The 15,451-nt window shown below is 47.7% G+C and overlaps 1 protein-coding gene across 2 annotated transcripts in view; it reads right to left on the reverse strand.

The window, feature by feature from the left end:
- Positions 1 to 535, reverse strand: part of GARS1 (glycyl-tRNA synthetase 1) — a gene marked incomplete at its 3' end in the record, with an annotated part of 69,732 nt that extends 69,197 nt beyond the window's left edge. For both annotated transcript variants that reach the window (XM_077490675.1, XM_077490676.1), the window contains 1 exon segment: positions 322 to 535. In XM_077490675.1, coding sequence (XP_077346801.1) covers positions 322 to 504 — 183 coding nt within the window.
- Positions 536 to 15,451: the final 14,916 nt, after the last annotated feature.

Genomic DNA, 15,451 nt, shown 5'->3' on the forward strand with positions numbered 1-15,451 from the left:
TGTCCCCAGGTGTCAGCCTCCTCCTCAGGTGTCCCCATCCCTATGCAATGTCCCCTGACCCCCAGGTGTGCTCATCCCTATGCATTGTCCCCAGGTGTCACCCTCCTCCCCATCCACATGCACTTTCCCTGGTGTCACCCTCCTCCCTAGGCGTCACACTCTGCCCCAGGTGTCACCATCCCTCAGCACTGTCCCCAGGTCTCACCCTCCTCTCCAGTTGTCCCCATAACCCCAAGTGTCCCCCTCCCTGCGCACAGTCCCCAGGTGTCCCCATACCCCCCCCATGGGTCACCCTCCTCTCCAAGCGTCCCCTTAACTCACTTGCTCCTTGACGGCCAGTCTGAGCGGGGCGAGCTGCTCCTCCATGCCGGGTGAGTGTGTGGGGTGTTTGGGGTGTAGAGCGGTGAGGAGGCTCGGGGAGGAGAGCCGGCTCTTGTGGCGGAGGGATCGGGGATGAGTAGTGAGCCGCAGCAGCAGGGTGGGGAGGGATCTCAGCACGCGCATCACACTCACTGCATGATGAAATCTCTGCTGTGCCGGCAGCCGCAAAGCGACACCGCGCGACTGCAGGTGGGCCGGGGGCGCTCTACGGCCGAGCGGGTCGCCATCTTGGACGAGGGCAAAAATGCCCTTAGTAGAAGTGTAACGTAACCCTCCGACAACATAACAAACAGTCATATCTGTGCACACTAATCCTCAGTGACTAACATGATTCACTGAAATAATGAAAAGGCCTCACATGGCCAAGCTAGAAGCGGAGTGGATGTCCCTAGCAACCAGTCAGGTTTCTGTGTAGAAGTGATTGGTTGCTATGCAGAGATAAACATATTGTAGGGATCGTCTTCAAGTCTCCAATGCCAAGATGAAGGCCATCCATCCTCAGGGGCCCCGCAATGCCCTTGAGGTGTCTCTATTTTTTTATTTTTATTAAACATGTTTTAATTTTTTCCTCTATTGGTATTAATTCATTTTGACTTGTTATTTATTTATTTATATGTAGCTCTGGCATGCTTGCCTACTAAATTATGTTAGCATTTACAATGAAAGTCTATGGACGTTTCTATGGCTTAGTGTTTGGCGCCATCTAGCGGCCAAACACTGATAGTGGACTTAAATTATTTTTTTTTTGCTTTATCAAAGCATTGAACTTGGTACAGGAAGTGACAGTTATTTACATTGGAGAGTTAACCTTTTTACCCAGGATGCCGGGTGACCTACCCATGGACACTGTCTCTTGCACTGCATGCTGGGTAGGACATAAAAGGACCCCGAGCAGCCATCTTAGGTCTCTGGAGAACACATGGCCTGCCTGTGAGGACTTGTGCGGAGGCCTCCCGGAGGAAGCGACCTATTGCTCTTACGGAGCGCAACGGATTGGCAAGATCCAGAGACACTCATTTGATCATCGGAAGACCAGGTCCACCTATCGGAATGGAGTGACGGAGCCGGCTGACATAGAAGCAAGCTGCAAAAACCGGACTAAAGTTACCATACTGAGCTTCCGATCCAGTTGATGAGCAGGTTGCGGCCCATAGTTTATTAACTTTTGCACCTAGTCAGACTTATATACAGACCTCGCTGGGATTCATAGTCCTACGGAGGAGGAGTATAGCAACTGAAACAAGGCAGGTATAAGGCCTACTTACTATCACATATCAAGTACTGTATTATAGGGAAGCAACACTAAGATCATCCTTAACTCAACTTTAATTACTTTAACCCTTGGATTACAAATTATAATAGGATTTTTATATACAGCTTACCTGTAAAATCCTTTTCTTGAGAGTACATCATGAGACACAGGAGCTTCATTACATAGTGGGTTATATAGGCACCTCTGGTGATTGGACTCTGGTTAACCCCCAATTAAGGAGACTTTCTCCCCTATATAACCCCTCCCATATGGGAGGCACCTCAGTTTTGTAGCAAAGCAATAAGAAACCATGTAAAACCCAAGAGGGGCGCGAGCTCTGTGTCCCGTGATGTACTCTCAAGAAAAGGATTTTACAGGTAAGCTGTATATAAAAATCTTATTTTCTTGATCATACATCACGGGACACAGGAGCTTCATTACATAGTAGGATGTCCCATAGCAATGCTCAGTTTGAGGGGAGGGAGAGACATATCAGAATTATAGACCACCACGGACCAGAGGATCTAAACTGCAGCCTGCAGTACACTGCGCCCAAAGGCGGTATCCTCTTGCCCTCTGACATCCACCTGATAGAATCTGGTGAATGTGTGGACTAATGACCAAGTTGCAGCCTTACAGATCTGAGCCAGGGAGGCCTGGTGATGCACTGCCCAAGAAGCACTTACAGCCCTCGTTGAGTGTGCTTTCACTTGAAAAGGAGGACTCTTCCCCTTTACACTATAGGCCTGAAAAATAACCTGTCTAATCCACCTTGAGAGAGTGGATTTTGATGCCGCCTGGCCCTTCCTAGGGCCTTCCAGCAAAATAAATAAGCAATCAGTTTTTCTTATCTGAGCAGTTGCCTGAAGATAGATACTGATTGCCCCAACCACATCCAAAGTGTGCAAAGATTCTTCTTCTGCGGACTGTGGGTCCGGAAAAAAGGATGGTAGGATTATATCTTGATTCAAATGGAATCCTGAAACCACCTTAGGTAGAAAGGACCTGTTGGGACGCATTACTACCCGGTCCTTATGAATAATTAGATAAGGTTCCTTGCTGGAGAGAGCTGCTAGCTCTGATACTCTTCTAGCCGAGGATATGGCTATCAAGAAAACCAATTTTTTTGTCAAAGGAACTAATGAAGCCAGATGCAAAGGTTCAAATGGTTGCCCCTGCAATGCCGAGAGAACCAAATTCTGATCCCATAGGCATACCAGAGGTTTGACTGGCGGCCTTAACCGCATAGCCCCCTGGATGAAAGCCCGCACAAGGGAATGTGATGCAAGTGGCTTCTGGAAAAACAATGCCAAAGCCGAAATCTGCCTACTGCCAACTTCAAGATCTCTGCGTACCAAGATCGCCTGGGCCAAGCCGGGGCTACTAAAAGAACCGACTTTGTTTCCCTCTTGACTCTTCTCAGGAACCGCGACAGAAGCGGGTACGGTGGGAAGGCATAAATTAGATTGTACTGATCCCAGGGAACTGTCAGGGCATCTGACCCCTGAGCAAGCACATCTCTTGTCCTTGACACGAATTTGTCCAGTTTTCTGTTGAACCTGAACGCAAACAGATCTACGTCTGGAGTGCCCCACTTGCGACATATGTTCCGAAATACGTCGGGGTGTAGAGCCCATTCTCCTGGGCATAACTGTTGGTGGCTTAGAAAGTCCATTTGCCAATTTTCCACTCCTGGAATGAAGACTGCAGAAAGGCATGGAACATGCTTTTCTGCCCAAGCAAGTATGCGATTCACCTCTCTTTGTGCAACCAGACTCCTGGTACCGCCCTGGTGATTGATATAGGCCACAGCTGTGGCATTGTCGGACTGAACTCGAACAGGGAGACCTCGTAGTCTGTAAGACCAGCTTATGAGAGCCATATAAACTGCCCGGATCTCCAAAACATTTATGGGCAATAGCTTCTTGATCGCAGACCATTTCCCCTGCGAGCACGTCTCCTCCAACAGAGCTCCCCAGCCCATCAGGCTGGCATCTGTAGTTATAATTTTCCATGGAAGAGGAAGAAAAGTTTTGCCTTTCAGCAGATTCTTGGTCTGTAACCACCAAACGAGACTCCTGCGTGTCCCTGGGGATAGACACATAGGAAGGTCCAAGGCCCGGGGCTTCCTGTTCCAAGCCGCAAGGATGCATCTTTGTAAGGGCCTTGAGCGAAACTGGGCGAATGGAATGGCCTCGAAGGAGGCCACCATTTTCCCTAACAGTCTCATACACAACCGAATGGGGGAAGATCTTCTGCCCAGAATTAGGCGCACCGGATCCCCTATAGCCATGGCTTTTGGCCTTGGTAGAAACACCCCACCCTGAGCGGTGTCGATGACCATGCCCAGATACCCCAACCTGGTAGCAGGCTGTAGGGACGACTTTTCTAGGTTTATAATCCAACCTAGGCATTCCAGGTGTTCTAACATTCTGGTATTACTGTGGTTCAAGAGCGCTACTGCTTTCTCTATGAGAAGTAAATCGTCTAGATAAGCCATCACGGTTATACCCTGAGCTCTTAGGTTTGCCAAGAGAGGGTCTAAAATCTTTGTGAAGACTCGAGGAGCCGTAGTGAGACCGAATGGCAAGGCCACAAATTGAAAATGGCGAACCTTAGATACTTTTGGTGTGCGGAAAAAATTGGCACATGAAGATATGCATCCTTGATATCTATTGATGCCATAAACTCTCCCCCTTGCAGGGTGGAGACCACAGAACGTATTGACTGCATTCGGAAAGACCGGATGTGCAAAAACTGGTTCAGATCCTTCAGATCTAGGATAGGTCTGACACCTCCATTTGGCTTTGGAACGGTGAAGAGATTCGAGTAAAAGCCTGAACCTTGTTCCTTTGTGTCCACTTCCACTATCACCCCCTGGGATAGTAAGTGATCTAAGGCCAGAAGTAGCGGTTTTTGCTTTACTGGATACTTGGGGATCCTTGACCTTAGGAAGCGAGAAGGTGGAATCTCCTGAAACTCTAGCTTGTAGCCCAGAGATACCGAGGAGACTACCCACTTGTCCCGGATCTCTTCCCGCCAGGCTTCTGCAAACTGCAGGAGCCTTCCCCTCACTCGACCGAGTGGGGGCGCCCCTTCACAAGGAAGCTTTTGGGGTCTGCTTGGCAGGCATTCGCCCCCAAGTCTTTTTCTGCCCCTGGGCGTGGCCTTGGGCCCTTCATGTAGAGGGAGGTTGGGAAGGCCGTCGCCACTGCTTAGAGCTTGATGCTCCGGGAGAAAGAGAACGCCTAAATGATGGACGTTTGCTCCTTTTGATTGGAAGGAGAGTAGATTTACCCCCTGTAATCTTTTGGACAAATTTATCTAATTCTTCTCCAAATAAGCGTACTCCCTAAACGGGAACCCAATCAAATACTTTTTACATGACAGCTCAGCTGCCTAATTTTTTAGCCATAGGGCCATTCGCATGTGTACCAACAGGAGAGACAAACGAGATGCTTGTTGGACCGAATCCAAAATCGCATCAATCATAAAACACAGAATATGAGGCATTTCTGCATAATTCTCCACTTCCTCACTGGGAAGGAGGCTAAGCATCTGCTTAACCTGTTCCTTGAGGAACTGACACAACCCCACAGTTGCGACTGTAGACTGCACTACAGCGCCGGCTATGGAAAAGGAGGCTTTCAATAACGTTTCCAGCTTCTTATCAGTTGGATCCTTAAATACCTGAGCATTATCCAATGGACAGGTCAGGTTTCTATTCACACAAGAGACAGTCGCATCGACAGATGGGACCCCCCATTTCTTGGTGAAACTTTCCTCCAGAGGATAAAGCATAGAAAACCTTTTAGGGGGAGCAAACAGTTTATCAGGAAAAGGCAGTCTGTGGGATTTTCCTGACCCCCAGGGAAGAAACAGAGGATGTGGCAGCCTCAGCAGCGGGCATTCTGAATGTGGCACGCACCAACTAAGTATAATATTGAACCTGTTTTCTGAGTGCCTGGTAGGAGGGGACTCTCTCCTCTTCCTCTGATTCATCCGACTGCTCATGATCCCTGTCCCAAGATAGGGATCTCTCCTCATTGTCAGAGGTGTCATCTGAAAGAGGAATGTCAGCAGAGGGAGGGGATCTGCCCTTTTTTCTGCTATCTTTTAGGGAAGCTGAAATAAAATTCACGATTCTCTCTTCAAAACCCTCCAATGTAGCCTTAAGGGAGTCTTCAGTGACATAAACCGGGGCTGAAACATTAGGAGAGGCTGCAAAACCTGACAGGGGCACTGACTCATCCTGTGAGGCTGGCTCCAGTCTTGCAGGGGGTGATGGTAAACTATAGGCATTTTTAGGACCCTTAGACCTAGGCGGTGATTTACCAGTGCCCTTGTTACCTCCCCCTGAGACCCTCTTACGAGGAGACATAGTCCTAAGCTACAAAGCAGAGGTACTAGTACAAAAGTGCAATCACTGTTGTGCTCCAAGTCTCATAATAAATATATATGCTTAAATTGCACAACCTGATGCTGAGTAGGTGTCTTAGGTTTGCCTGGATCCAATCCCACAAGATGCTTACTGCCCACAGCTCCTGTGTCTTCCACTTACAGCCCCCTGGCGCTCTGGGCTTTTTAAAAGTGCTGCTTTGGCGCCTGCGCAGTAAAGCGCCGTGCACGGAGGCGTGCACAGCCCACAACCACGCCTCCTCCTTCCATTAGTATGGGAGCGTGCTCAGCGCGCGTGCACGAGGACTGCCGGTCATCCAAGGGGGCTAGAGGATTACCTACGGAGCCGCGCTGGACCCTTAGACTACGTACCCCTCTTTTACCTGTATTGTGGCAGAGTCTGCAGTGGAGACGTGAGCCATCTGGAAAAAAACAGGCTTCACTGAGCGTGTGTATCTGAAAGGCATGTAAGTATGCATCAGGCTGCTCTTACTCCCTCTAGTGGTGGAAACCAGGTAAGACATACAACTACTCACATGAAGAAATCCATAATATATGATTTATATAGGATTAACTTCTCTTACCTGTCCCCGCCGCAGGAATTGCTGAAAATAGACAGATTCCAGCCTTCACCCATCACGGCGGGCAGAGTTGTGCCAACCTTCAGGGTTTTTTGGGTTCCTTCTCAGAGGAACCTCTTACCTGGACCTTGTAAAAGACTCTGCCAGAAACTTTCGTGCCACTATGTAAATAGTACACCAAGTCTGGTTTTCCCAGAGCCCAGTCTTCCAACAGGAGAGAACTTACAGGCAAAACCTTGTTTCTTCGGATGATGAGGCCTGGGTACCATATCATATTGGGAGTCAAATATCGGCCCGAGATATGGATCCGGTTATCATAGCCCTTAGACCCCCGCAGGGACCTGCACAGAGCTTTCTTCAGAGCACATGTTTTATGTGACCAACCACCTTAGACACTGGCGAAAAAACTGAGGTGCCTCCCGTATGGGAGGGGTTATATAGGGGAGGAATTCTCCTTAATTTGGGGTTAACCAGTGTCCAATCACCAGAGGTGCCTATATAACCCACTGTGTAATGAAGCTCCTGTGTCCCCTGATGTATGATCAAGAAAAGGAATTATCATTGCTAGTGAAGACAAGAAGATTAAAGACTGAGTACTTTAAATGAGATCTCACACATAGCTATAAAAGTAGGGGGAGCTCCCTTGAAATTATATTGTTTATAATTGTTATATCAAAAGTCATTGTTCTGTCATTCTATGTTGGGATGACAGCACAATTATTGTAACCACCTGTTTGCCAATACTTATATTAAATTATACTTTGGTTAAGTAAACTGTTGAGTGGAGTATTGTTTTCTCTCAGCAGGTGGAGCCAGTGGATCCTGAAAGGACAATACAGGTATATTGTGTTATATTATATTGTACTGTATTGTATTGCACCACAGCTGTGTAAAGGAGACTGAAGCAAGTTAGTGGAGTTTATTAGCAGAGTGCAGGCCCAAATCAAACCAGCAGCTCCTTTGGGGGTCAGTGCTACACGTATTATTATGATTATTATATTTATGATTTAATATTTAATTCATTGTTCATTTCTGTAGGCCCAATGGTGGTCCTGAGGCAATATTTGCACAACGTCTCGTTATATTGGACGTTCGTCTTCTCGCGCTGCTGAATAATCTCTTGTAATTGGCGGTGCCCAAATCCGAAAATTCAGGATGCACTTGGCCCAAACTGACCGTTTTTAACCACTTCAGCCCCGAAAGGTTTTACCCCCTTCCTGACCAGAGCATTTTTTGTGATTCGGCACTGCGTCGATTTAACTGGCAATTGCGCGGACGTGCAACGTTGTACCCAAACAAAATTGACGTCCTTTTTTCCCACAAATAGAGCTTTCTTTTGGTGGTATTTGATCACCTCTGCGGTTTTTTATTTTTTGCGCTATAAACAAAAGAAGAGTGACAATTTTGAAAAAATAAAACAATGTTTTACTTTTTGCTTTAATAAATATCCCCAAAAATGTTTTTTTAAAAACAAATTTCTTCATCAGTTTAGGCCGGTATATATTCTTCTACATATTTTTGGTAAAAACAAAAAAATAAATCACAATAAGCACATATTGATTGGTTTGCGCAAAAGTTATAGCATCTACAAAATAGAGGATAGATTTATGGAATTTTTTTTGTTCACTTGTAATGGCGGCAATCTGCGATTTTTAGCGGGACTGCGACATTGCGGTAGATAGATCGGACACTTTTGACACTATTTTGAGACCACTGACATTTATACAGCAATCAGTGCTATAAAAATGCACTGATTACTGTATAAATGACACTGGCAGGGAAGGGGTTAACACTAGGGGGTGATCAAGGGGTTAAATCTGTTCCCTAGGTGTGTTTCTAAAGCCTTGTATACACGATCGGATTTTCCATCGGGAATTGTGTGATGGCAGACTGTTGGTGGAAAATCTGACTGCTAGTAGGCTCCATCGGACAATTGTCGGATTTTCTGCAGACAAATGTTGGATGGCAGGTTTATAAATTTTCCATGTACAAATGTCTGTTGTCCATGGTGTTGGTATATTGTGTCATCTGCACAGTGTGCACCTAAAGCTACCCCAATTGCTGGTGTTCTGCTGATCCTATCCGCAGGCAGCTGTAGTAATTACAGTTGGTGTATTGTGTCATCTGCACAGTGTGCACCTAAAGCTACCCCAATTGCTGGTGCTCTGCTGATCCTATACCACAGGCAGGCAGCTGCAGTAATTACAGTTGGTTTACTGTGTACTCTGCACAGTGTGCATCTAAAGCTACCACAATTGCTGGTGTTCTGCTAATCCTGTCCGCAGGCAGCTGTAGAAATTACAGTTGGTGTATTGTATCATCTGCACAGTGTGCACCTAAAAATACCCCAATTGCTGGTGTTCTGCTGATCCTATACCACAGGCAGCTGTAGTAATTACAGTAGGTGTACTGTGTACTCGGCACAGTGTGCACTTAAGGCTACCCCAATTGCTGGTGTTCTTCTGATCCTATACCACAGGCAGGCAGGTGCAGTAATTACAGTTGGTGTACTGTGTACTCGGCACAGTGTGCACTTAAGGCTACCCCAATTGCTGGTGTTCTTCTGATCCTATACCACAGGCAGGCAGGTGCAGTAATTACAGTTGGTGTACTGTGTACTCTGCACAGTGTGCACATAAAGCTACCCAAATTGCTGGTGTTCTTCTGATCCTATACCACAGGTAGGCAGCTGCAGTAATTACAGTTGGTATACTGTGTACTCTGCACAGTGTGCACATAAAGCTACCCCAATTGCTGGTGTTCTCATAGTAATAATACTACAGGCAGGCAGTTGATTCTGCTAGCTGCAGTATAACCAGTATATACATCCCAGCTTTGTGCAGCTACATCTCCCTGCAGGTCGTATGTCTGGAAGGCCAACAAGGAGAGGCAGACAGTCATAAGCCAATAAAACAGGGCAAGCATGCTCTGTGTCTAGAGGCAACAGTGCTGGTCCTGGACACGGTGCATCCTCATCAACACATGGCCATGGGACACGCTTGTCATTTTTTTTCAGCAGCTGGCCATGTTGAGCCTTAACATGCCGAAGACTTGGTAGAGTGGATGACCAAGCCCTCCTTATCCTCCTCATCCTTTCTCACCCAGGCTCAGGGTACTTTGTCTGGCAAAGCAGCTGCCAACGCGGCCTCTTCCCTCGGCTCAATAGCATCAGTCACTCCTTCCCTAGCCCCACTATGTCCTCCTGAGGAGTCCCCCGAACTGTTTGAGCACAGTGTTGGGTACATGCTCCAGGAGGATGCCCAGCGTTTTGAAGGCTCTGATGATGATACCCAGCTAGAGGAAGGCAGTAACGTGAGCCCAGAGAGAGGGGATGCCCTAGAAGGACAGCAATCTGGCAGTCATGTTCCCCCAGCTGCAGCATACTGCCAGGTTTGCTCCAGTGATGAGGAGGGAGGGGATGATGAGGTCACTGACTCCAACAGGAGCCAGTTTAAGGGCAGCACACCAACTGCATCACACCGCAGAGCTCTGCATGTGCAGGGCACTGCCTCTGTGTGTTATTCCAAAAGTTCTTTGGTGTGGGCCTTTTTTGAGACGAGTGCATCAGATTGCACTGCTGCTATTTGCAACATATGTCTCAAGTGTATCTCACGTGGCCAAAACATCAGCCGCTTGTGCACCACATGCTTGACCAGACATATGTCGACCTGCCATGCAATTCATTGGCAAGCGTACCTAAAAGACCCACACCAAAGAACAAAGCGGACCTCTCCTTGCTCCTCATCAGCTGGGATCTCCAACCCCACTATACCTTCAGTCCACTCTGAAACCTGCCCTGAGAGGAATGAAGGTATAGAATTAGGTGTGTCACAGCCAAGTACTGGCAATCTGCTATCGGTACACCGACATCCGGTTGTACCAGGCAAATTTCCCTGCCCCAGCTGCTGCACCGCCGAAATAAGTTCACTCCCAGCCATCCACATGCCCAGCGGTTGAATGCTAGCTTGGCTAAATTGCTAGCACTTCAACTGCTGCCTTTTGAGTTGGTAGACTCTGCCCCCTTCCGTGAGTTTGTGGAATGTGCGGTTCCTCAGTGGCAGGTTCCCAAAGGGCACTTTTTCGCACGGAAGGTGATTCCGGCTCTCTACCGGCATGTGGAAGGCAATGTCCTTGCCTCGCTGGACAGGGCAGTCAGCGGTAAGGTGCATATTACCGCTGACTCATGGTCCAGCAGGCATGGACAGGGACGTTACCTATCTTTCACGGCCCATTGGGTCACTCTTCTGGCAGCTGGGAAGGATGCAGGACAAGGTGCAGTAGTGTTGGAGGTTGTTCCGCCACCACGCCTCCAAAATGCTACTACTGGTGATTCTGACACACCTCTCTCCTCCACCCCTCCTCTTCTTCTTCCTCTATGGCCTCTTCCCGTGATTTGTCCTCAGAACCAGCGGTGCGCTGTAGGTGTTCACAGGGCTATGCAAGTACTCAGGCAAAAAGATGTTGTGCGGTGCTTGCGCTGGTGTGCTTGAGGGACAGGAGCCACACTGGGGCAGATATTCTGTCAGCTCTGCAGGGGCAGGCTGAGAGGTGGTTGACCCACGCCAGCTTAAGCCAGGAATGTTGTTTTGAGACAATGGCACCAACCTCCTCTCCGCCCTCCAACAGGGACAACTGACCCATGTGCCCTGTTTGGCTCACGTCCTTAACTTGGTTGTGCAGTGGTTCTTGGCCAGATACCTGGTCTTACAGGATGTCCTGAGGCAGGCCAGGAAAGTCTGTGTGCATTTCTGCCGGCCATATAATGCCAGTGCTCGGCTGGCTGACCTCCAAAAGGAATTTAACCTGCCCAAGAACTGCCTAATCTGTGACATGCGCACCAGGTGGAACTCAACGTTGGCCATGCTGCAGCGGCTGCACACGCAGCAGAGAGCCATCAATGAGTACCTGTGTGACTACAGCACCAAGACAGGGTCAGGGGAGCTTGTTTTTTTCCTCATGCCAGTGGGCCATGATCAGAGTTGCATGCACTGTCCTGTCACCATTTGAGGAGGCCACGAGGATGGTGAGCAGTGACAGTGCATGCATCAGTGACACTGTCCCTCTTGTCCACCTGTTGGAGCATACGCTGCATGGAATAATGGACAGGGCACTTGAGGCAGAACAGAGGCAGGAAGAGGAGGACTTTGTTTCCTCTCAAGGTCCCCTTTATCCAGACAGTGTTCCTGCTGGCCCGCCGATCACACAGGATGAGGAGGAGGAGGATTGTGTCAGCATGGAAGTGGAGCCTGGCATTCAGCATCAGCAGGAGTTTTTTAGAGATCATTTACAGTCCCAAGAAACCCGTGGACTTGTACGTGGCTGGGAGGAGGTGGCTGTGGATCATGTCGTCCTTAGTGACCCAGAGGACTCCGGACCGAATGCCTCAGCTAACCTACGTTGCATGGCCTCCCTGATCCTGCAAAGCCTGCAGAAGGATCCTCGTATTCGTCAAATCAAGGAGAGGGATCTTTACTGGCTGGCAACCCTCCTTGATCCACGTTACAAGGGTAAGCTTGCCGTCGCAGAGGGAGCAGAGGATGAAACATCTTTGGGAGGCCTTGCAGAAAGGTCTGTGCAAGGCATTCCCAGAGACTGGGAGGTTACAAATTCCTGGTCCTGGACAATATGTTGCTGAGGCTTCGGTCAGTCACAGAAGGAGCAGTGGAGAAGGTGGCTGTCTGACCGATGCGTTCAGACAATTTTTTAGTCCACAGCCCCAAGGTATGATCGGTTTCAGCAACCATCGCCAGTGTCTGATTTACATGTTGCAGGAATACCTAGGGGCAAGATCAGACTTAGACACCTTTCCCACCGAAAATCCTCTGGGTTACTGGGTCTTGAGGATGGATCACTGGCCAGAGCTTGCACAGTATGCAATTGAGCTACTGGCCTGTCCTGCATCCAGCACATTCAGTGCTGCTGGAGGCTTTGTAACCGATCACAGGGTGCGCCTGTCCACCGACTCGGTTGATTGACTGACCTTCATAAAAATGAATCAGTCTTGGTTCACCACCAGCTACCAAGCACCTGATGCTAATGCACCTGAATCATTTTTTATTAAATGTCAGATCCCTTCAAGACTGCCTATGCTGATGCTGAGTGACTATACTGTTATGCTGAGTGACTATCCTCTTCCTCCAGTGGCTAAGGCCCAATTTTTCAGCCCCTGTTTAACAGGGGCATTTAATTACAATTTTTGATGCAATACTTTGCAGCAGGGCTCATTCCTGCGCTCCAACTAGAGTATATGTGAGGGGTTGCAGTGTTGTGGCACCAGCACCAGTGCCTAAGGCCCAATTTTTCTGCCCCTGTTTAACAGGGGCGTGTAATTACAATTTTTATGCAATATTTTGCAGGAGGTTTCATTGCTGCACTCAACTACAATATCTGTGAGGGGTTTCAGTGTTGTGGCACCAGCACCAGTGCCTAAGGCACAATTTTTTAGCCCCTGTTTACCAGTGGTGTGTAATTACAATTTTTTATGCAATATTTTGCAGGAGGGTTCGTTGCTGCGCTCAACTACAATATCTGTGAGGGGTTGCAGTGTTGTGGCACCAGTGCCTAAGGCCTAATTTTTCAGCCCCTGTTTAACAGGAGTGTGTAATTACAATGTTTGGTGCAATACTTTGCAGCAGGGCTCATTCCTGCTCTCCAACTAGAGTATCTGTGAGGGGTTGCAGTGTTGTGGCACCAGCACCAGTGCCTAAGGCCCAATTTTTCTGTCACTGTTCAACAGGGACATGTAATTACAATTCTTGATCTAATATTTTACAGCAGGGCCCATTCCTGGGCCCACTAAAAGTAACTGTGAGGGCTTAAATTGTTGTGGCAACACCCCCACCACCAAAGGCCCAATTTTTCTGCCCCTGTTCAACAATGGCATGTAATTACAATTCTTGATATAATAGTTCATAGCAGGGCGTTCCAGCGCCCACCAAGAGTCACTTTTAGGGCTTACAGTGTTGTGGCAACACCAACACCTTAGGCCCAAATTTCTGCAGAGCATATAGGGCAGCCCCCTACTTTCAAACATACAACTTACAAACGTCTCCTATTTGCAAACGGAAGGAGACAACAGGAAGTGAGATGAAATCTACCCCTAGGAAGGGAAATTCTCTCCTGTAAGAGTTGATATGGGAAAAACGTTTCTCCTCTCCACTGATGCTTTATCACCAATCCTTGTTTCACTAAAAACATTTGTCATTGGGACAGAAAGTGAGGTGAAATCTTCTGAAGAGGTGCACAGACAGCAAAAAATGTTACCGGGTGATAACCCTTCCCTATGTTTTCCAAAAAGCTTAAAAATTTATTTTTTGACTGGAGCTACACTTTAAAAATGTACCAGTTCAAAATTACAAACAGATTCTACTTAACAACAACCCTACACAGTCCCTGTCTTGTTTCACCGCCTGTATACTGCTGAGTATATAGGGCCTGGGGGTCTCCTGCCTTTCCTTTTTTTTTATTTGGGTACGGGGTTCCCCTTAATATCCATACAAGACCCAAAGGGCCTGGTAATGGACTGGGGGGGTACCCATGCCGTTTGTCTCAATGATTTTCATCCATATTGCTGGGATCCGACATTACATGAAAGCCGCAAGCAGTTTTAAATGACGTTTATTCCTTTAAAAATGTCATTTTGTGCAGGGACTGTTCTAAGCACTGGAAACACATGCCACTTTACAGGCATACTATAGGCACCCCCAGGCATAACATTTAGAGGAATATTTCACTTTTTTTTCACTTTAAGCATGATTAAAATCACTGCTCCCGAAAAAAAACGGCCATTTTTAAAACTTTTTTTGCATTGATACATGTCCCCTGGGGCAGGAGCCGGGTCCCCAAACCCTTTTTAGGACAATAACTTGCATATTAGCCTTTAAAATTAACACTTTTGATTTTGAACGTTCCAGTCCCATAGACTGTAACGGGGTTCTAAAGTTTACGCAAATTTTTGGTCTGTTTGCAGGTTCTGGTGCGAACCGAACCGATCGGCTCATCCCTATCCGACAGTTTCTCACTGATCGTCGAGACACCTAAGAAGAATTAACCCTTACACACACAATTCCCACAATCTCCTGTAGTAATTCTGCAGTCTGTGACCATCTCCTATAGTAATTCTGCAGTCTCTGACCATCTCCTGTAGTATTTCTGTAGTCTCTGACCATCTCTTGTAGTATGTTTGCTGTCTCTGACCATCTCCTGTACTATGTCTGCTGTCTCTGACCATCTCCTGTACTATGTCTGCTGTCTCTGACCATCTCCTGTATTATGTCTGTAGTCTCTGACCATCTCCTGTATCCTGTCTGTAGCCTCTGACCATCTCCTGTAGTGTGTCTGCTGTCTCTGACCATCTCCTGTAGTATGTCTACAGTCTCTAACCATCTCTTGTAGTTTGTCTGCAGTCTCTGACCATCTCCTGTAGTATGTCTGCAGTCTCTGACCATCTCCTGTAGTTTGTCTGCAGACTCTGACCATCTTCTGTAGTGTGTCTGTAGTCTCTGACCATCTCCTGTATCCTGTCTGTAGCCTCTGACCATCTCCTGTAGTGTGTCTGCTGTCTCTGACCATCTCCTGAAGTATATCTACAGTCTCTAACCATCTCCTGTAGTTTGTCTGCTTTCTCTGACCATCTCCTGTAGTGTGTCTGCAGTCTCTGACCATCTCCTGTAGTATGTCTGCAGTCTCTGACCATCTCCTGTAGTATGTCTGCTGTCTCTGACCATCTCCTGTAGTTTGTCTGCAGACTCTGACCATCTTCTGTAGTGTGTCTGTAGTCTTTGACCATTTCCTGTATCCTGTCTGCAGTCTCTGCCCATCTCCTGTAGTAATTCTGCAG

This window comes from Lithobates pipiens, unplaced genomic scaffold (assembly GCF_037356315.1).
Source record: "Lithobates pipiens isolate NorthernLeopardFrog02 unplaced genomic scaffold, aLitPip1_a1.2 Scaffold_19, whole genome shotgun sequence".
Taxonomy (NCBI): Eukaryota; Metazoa; Chordata; class Amphibia; order Anura; family Ranidae; genus Lithobates; species Lithobates pipiens.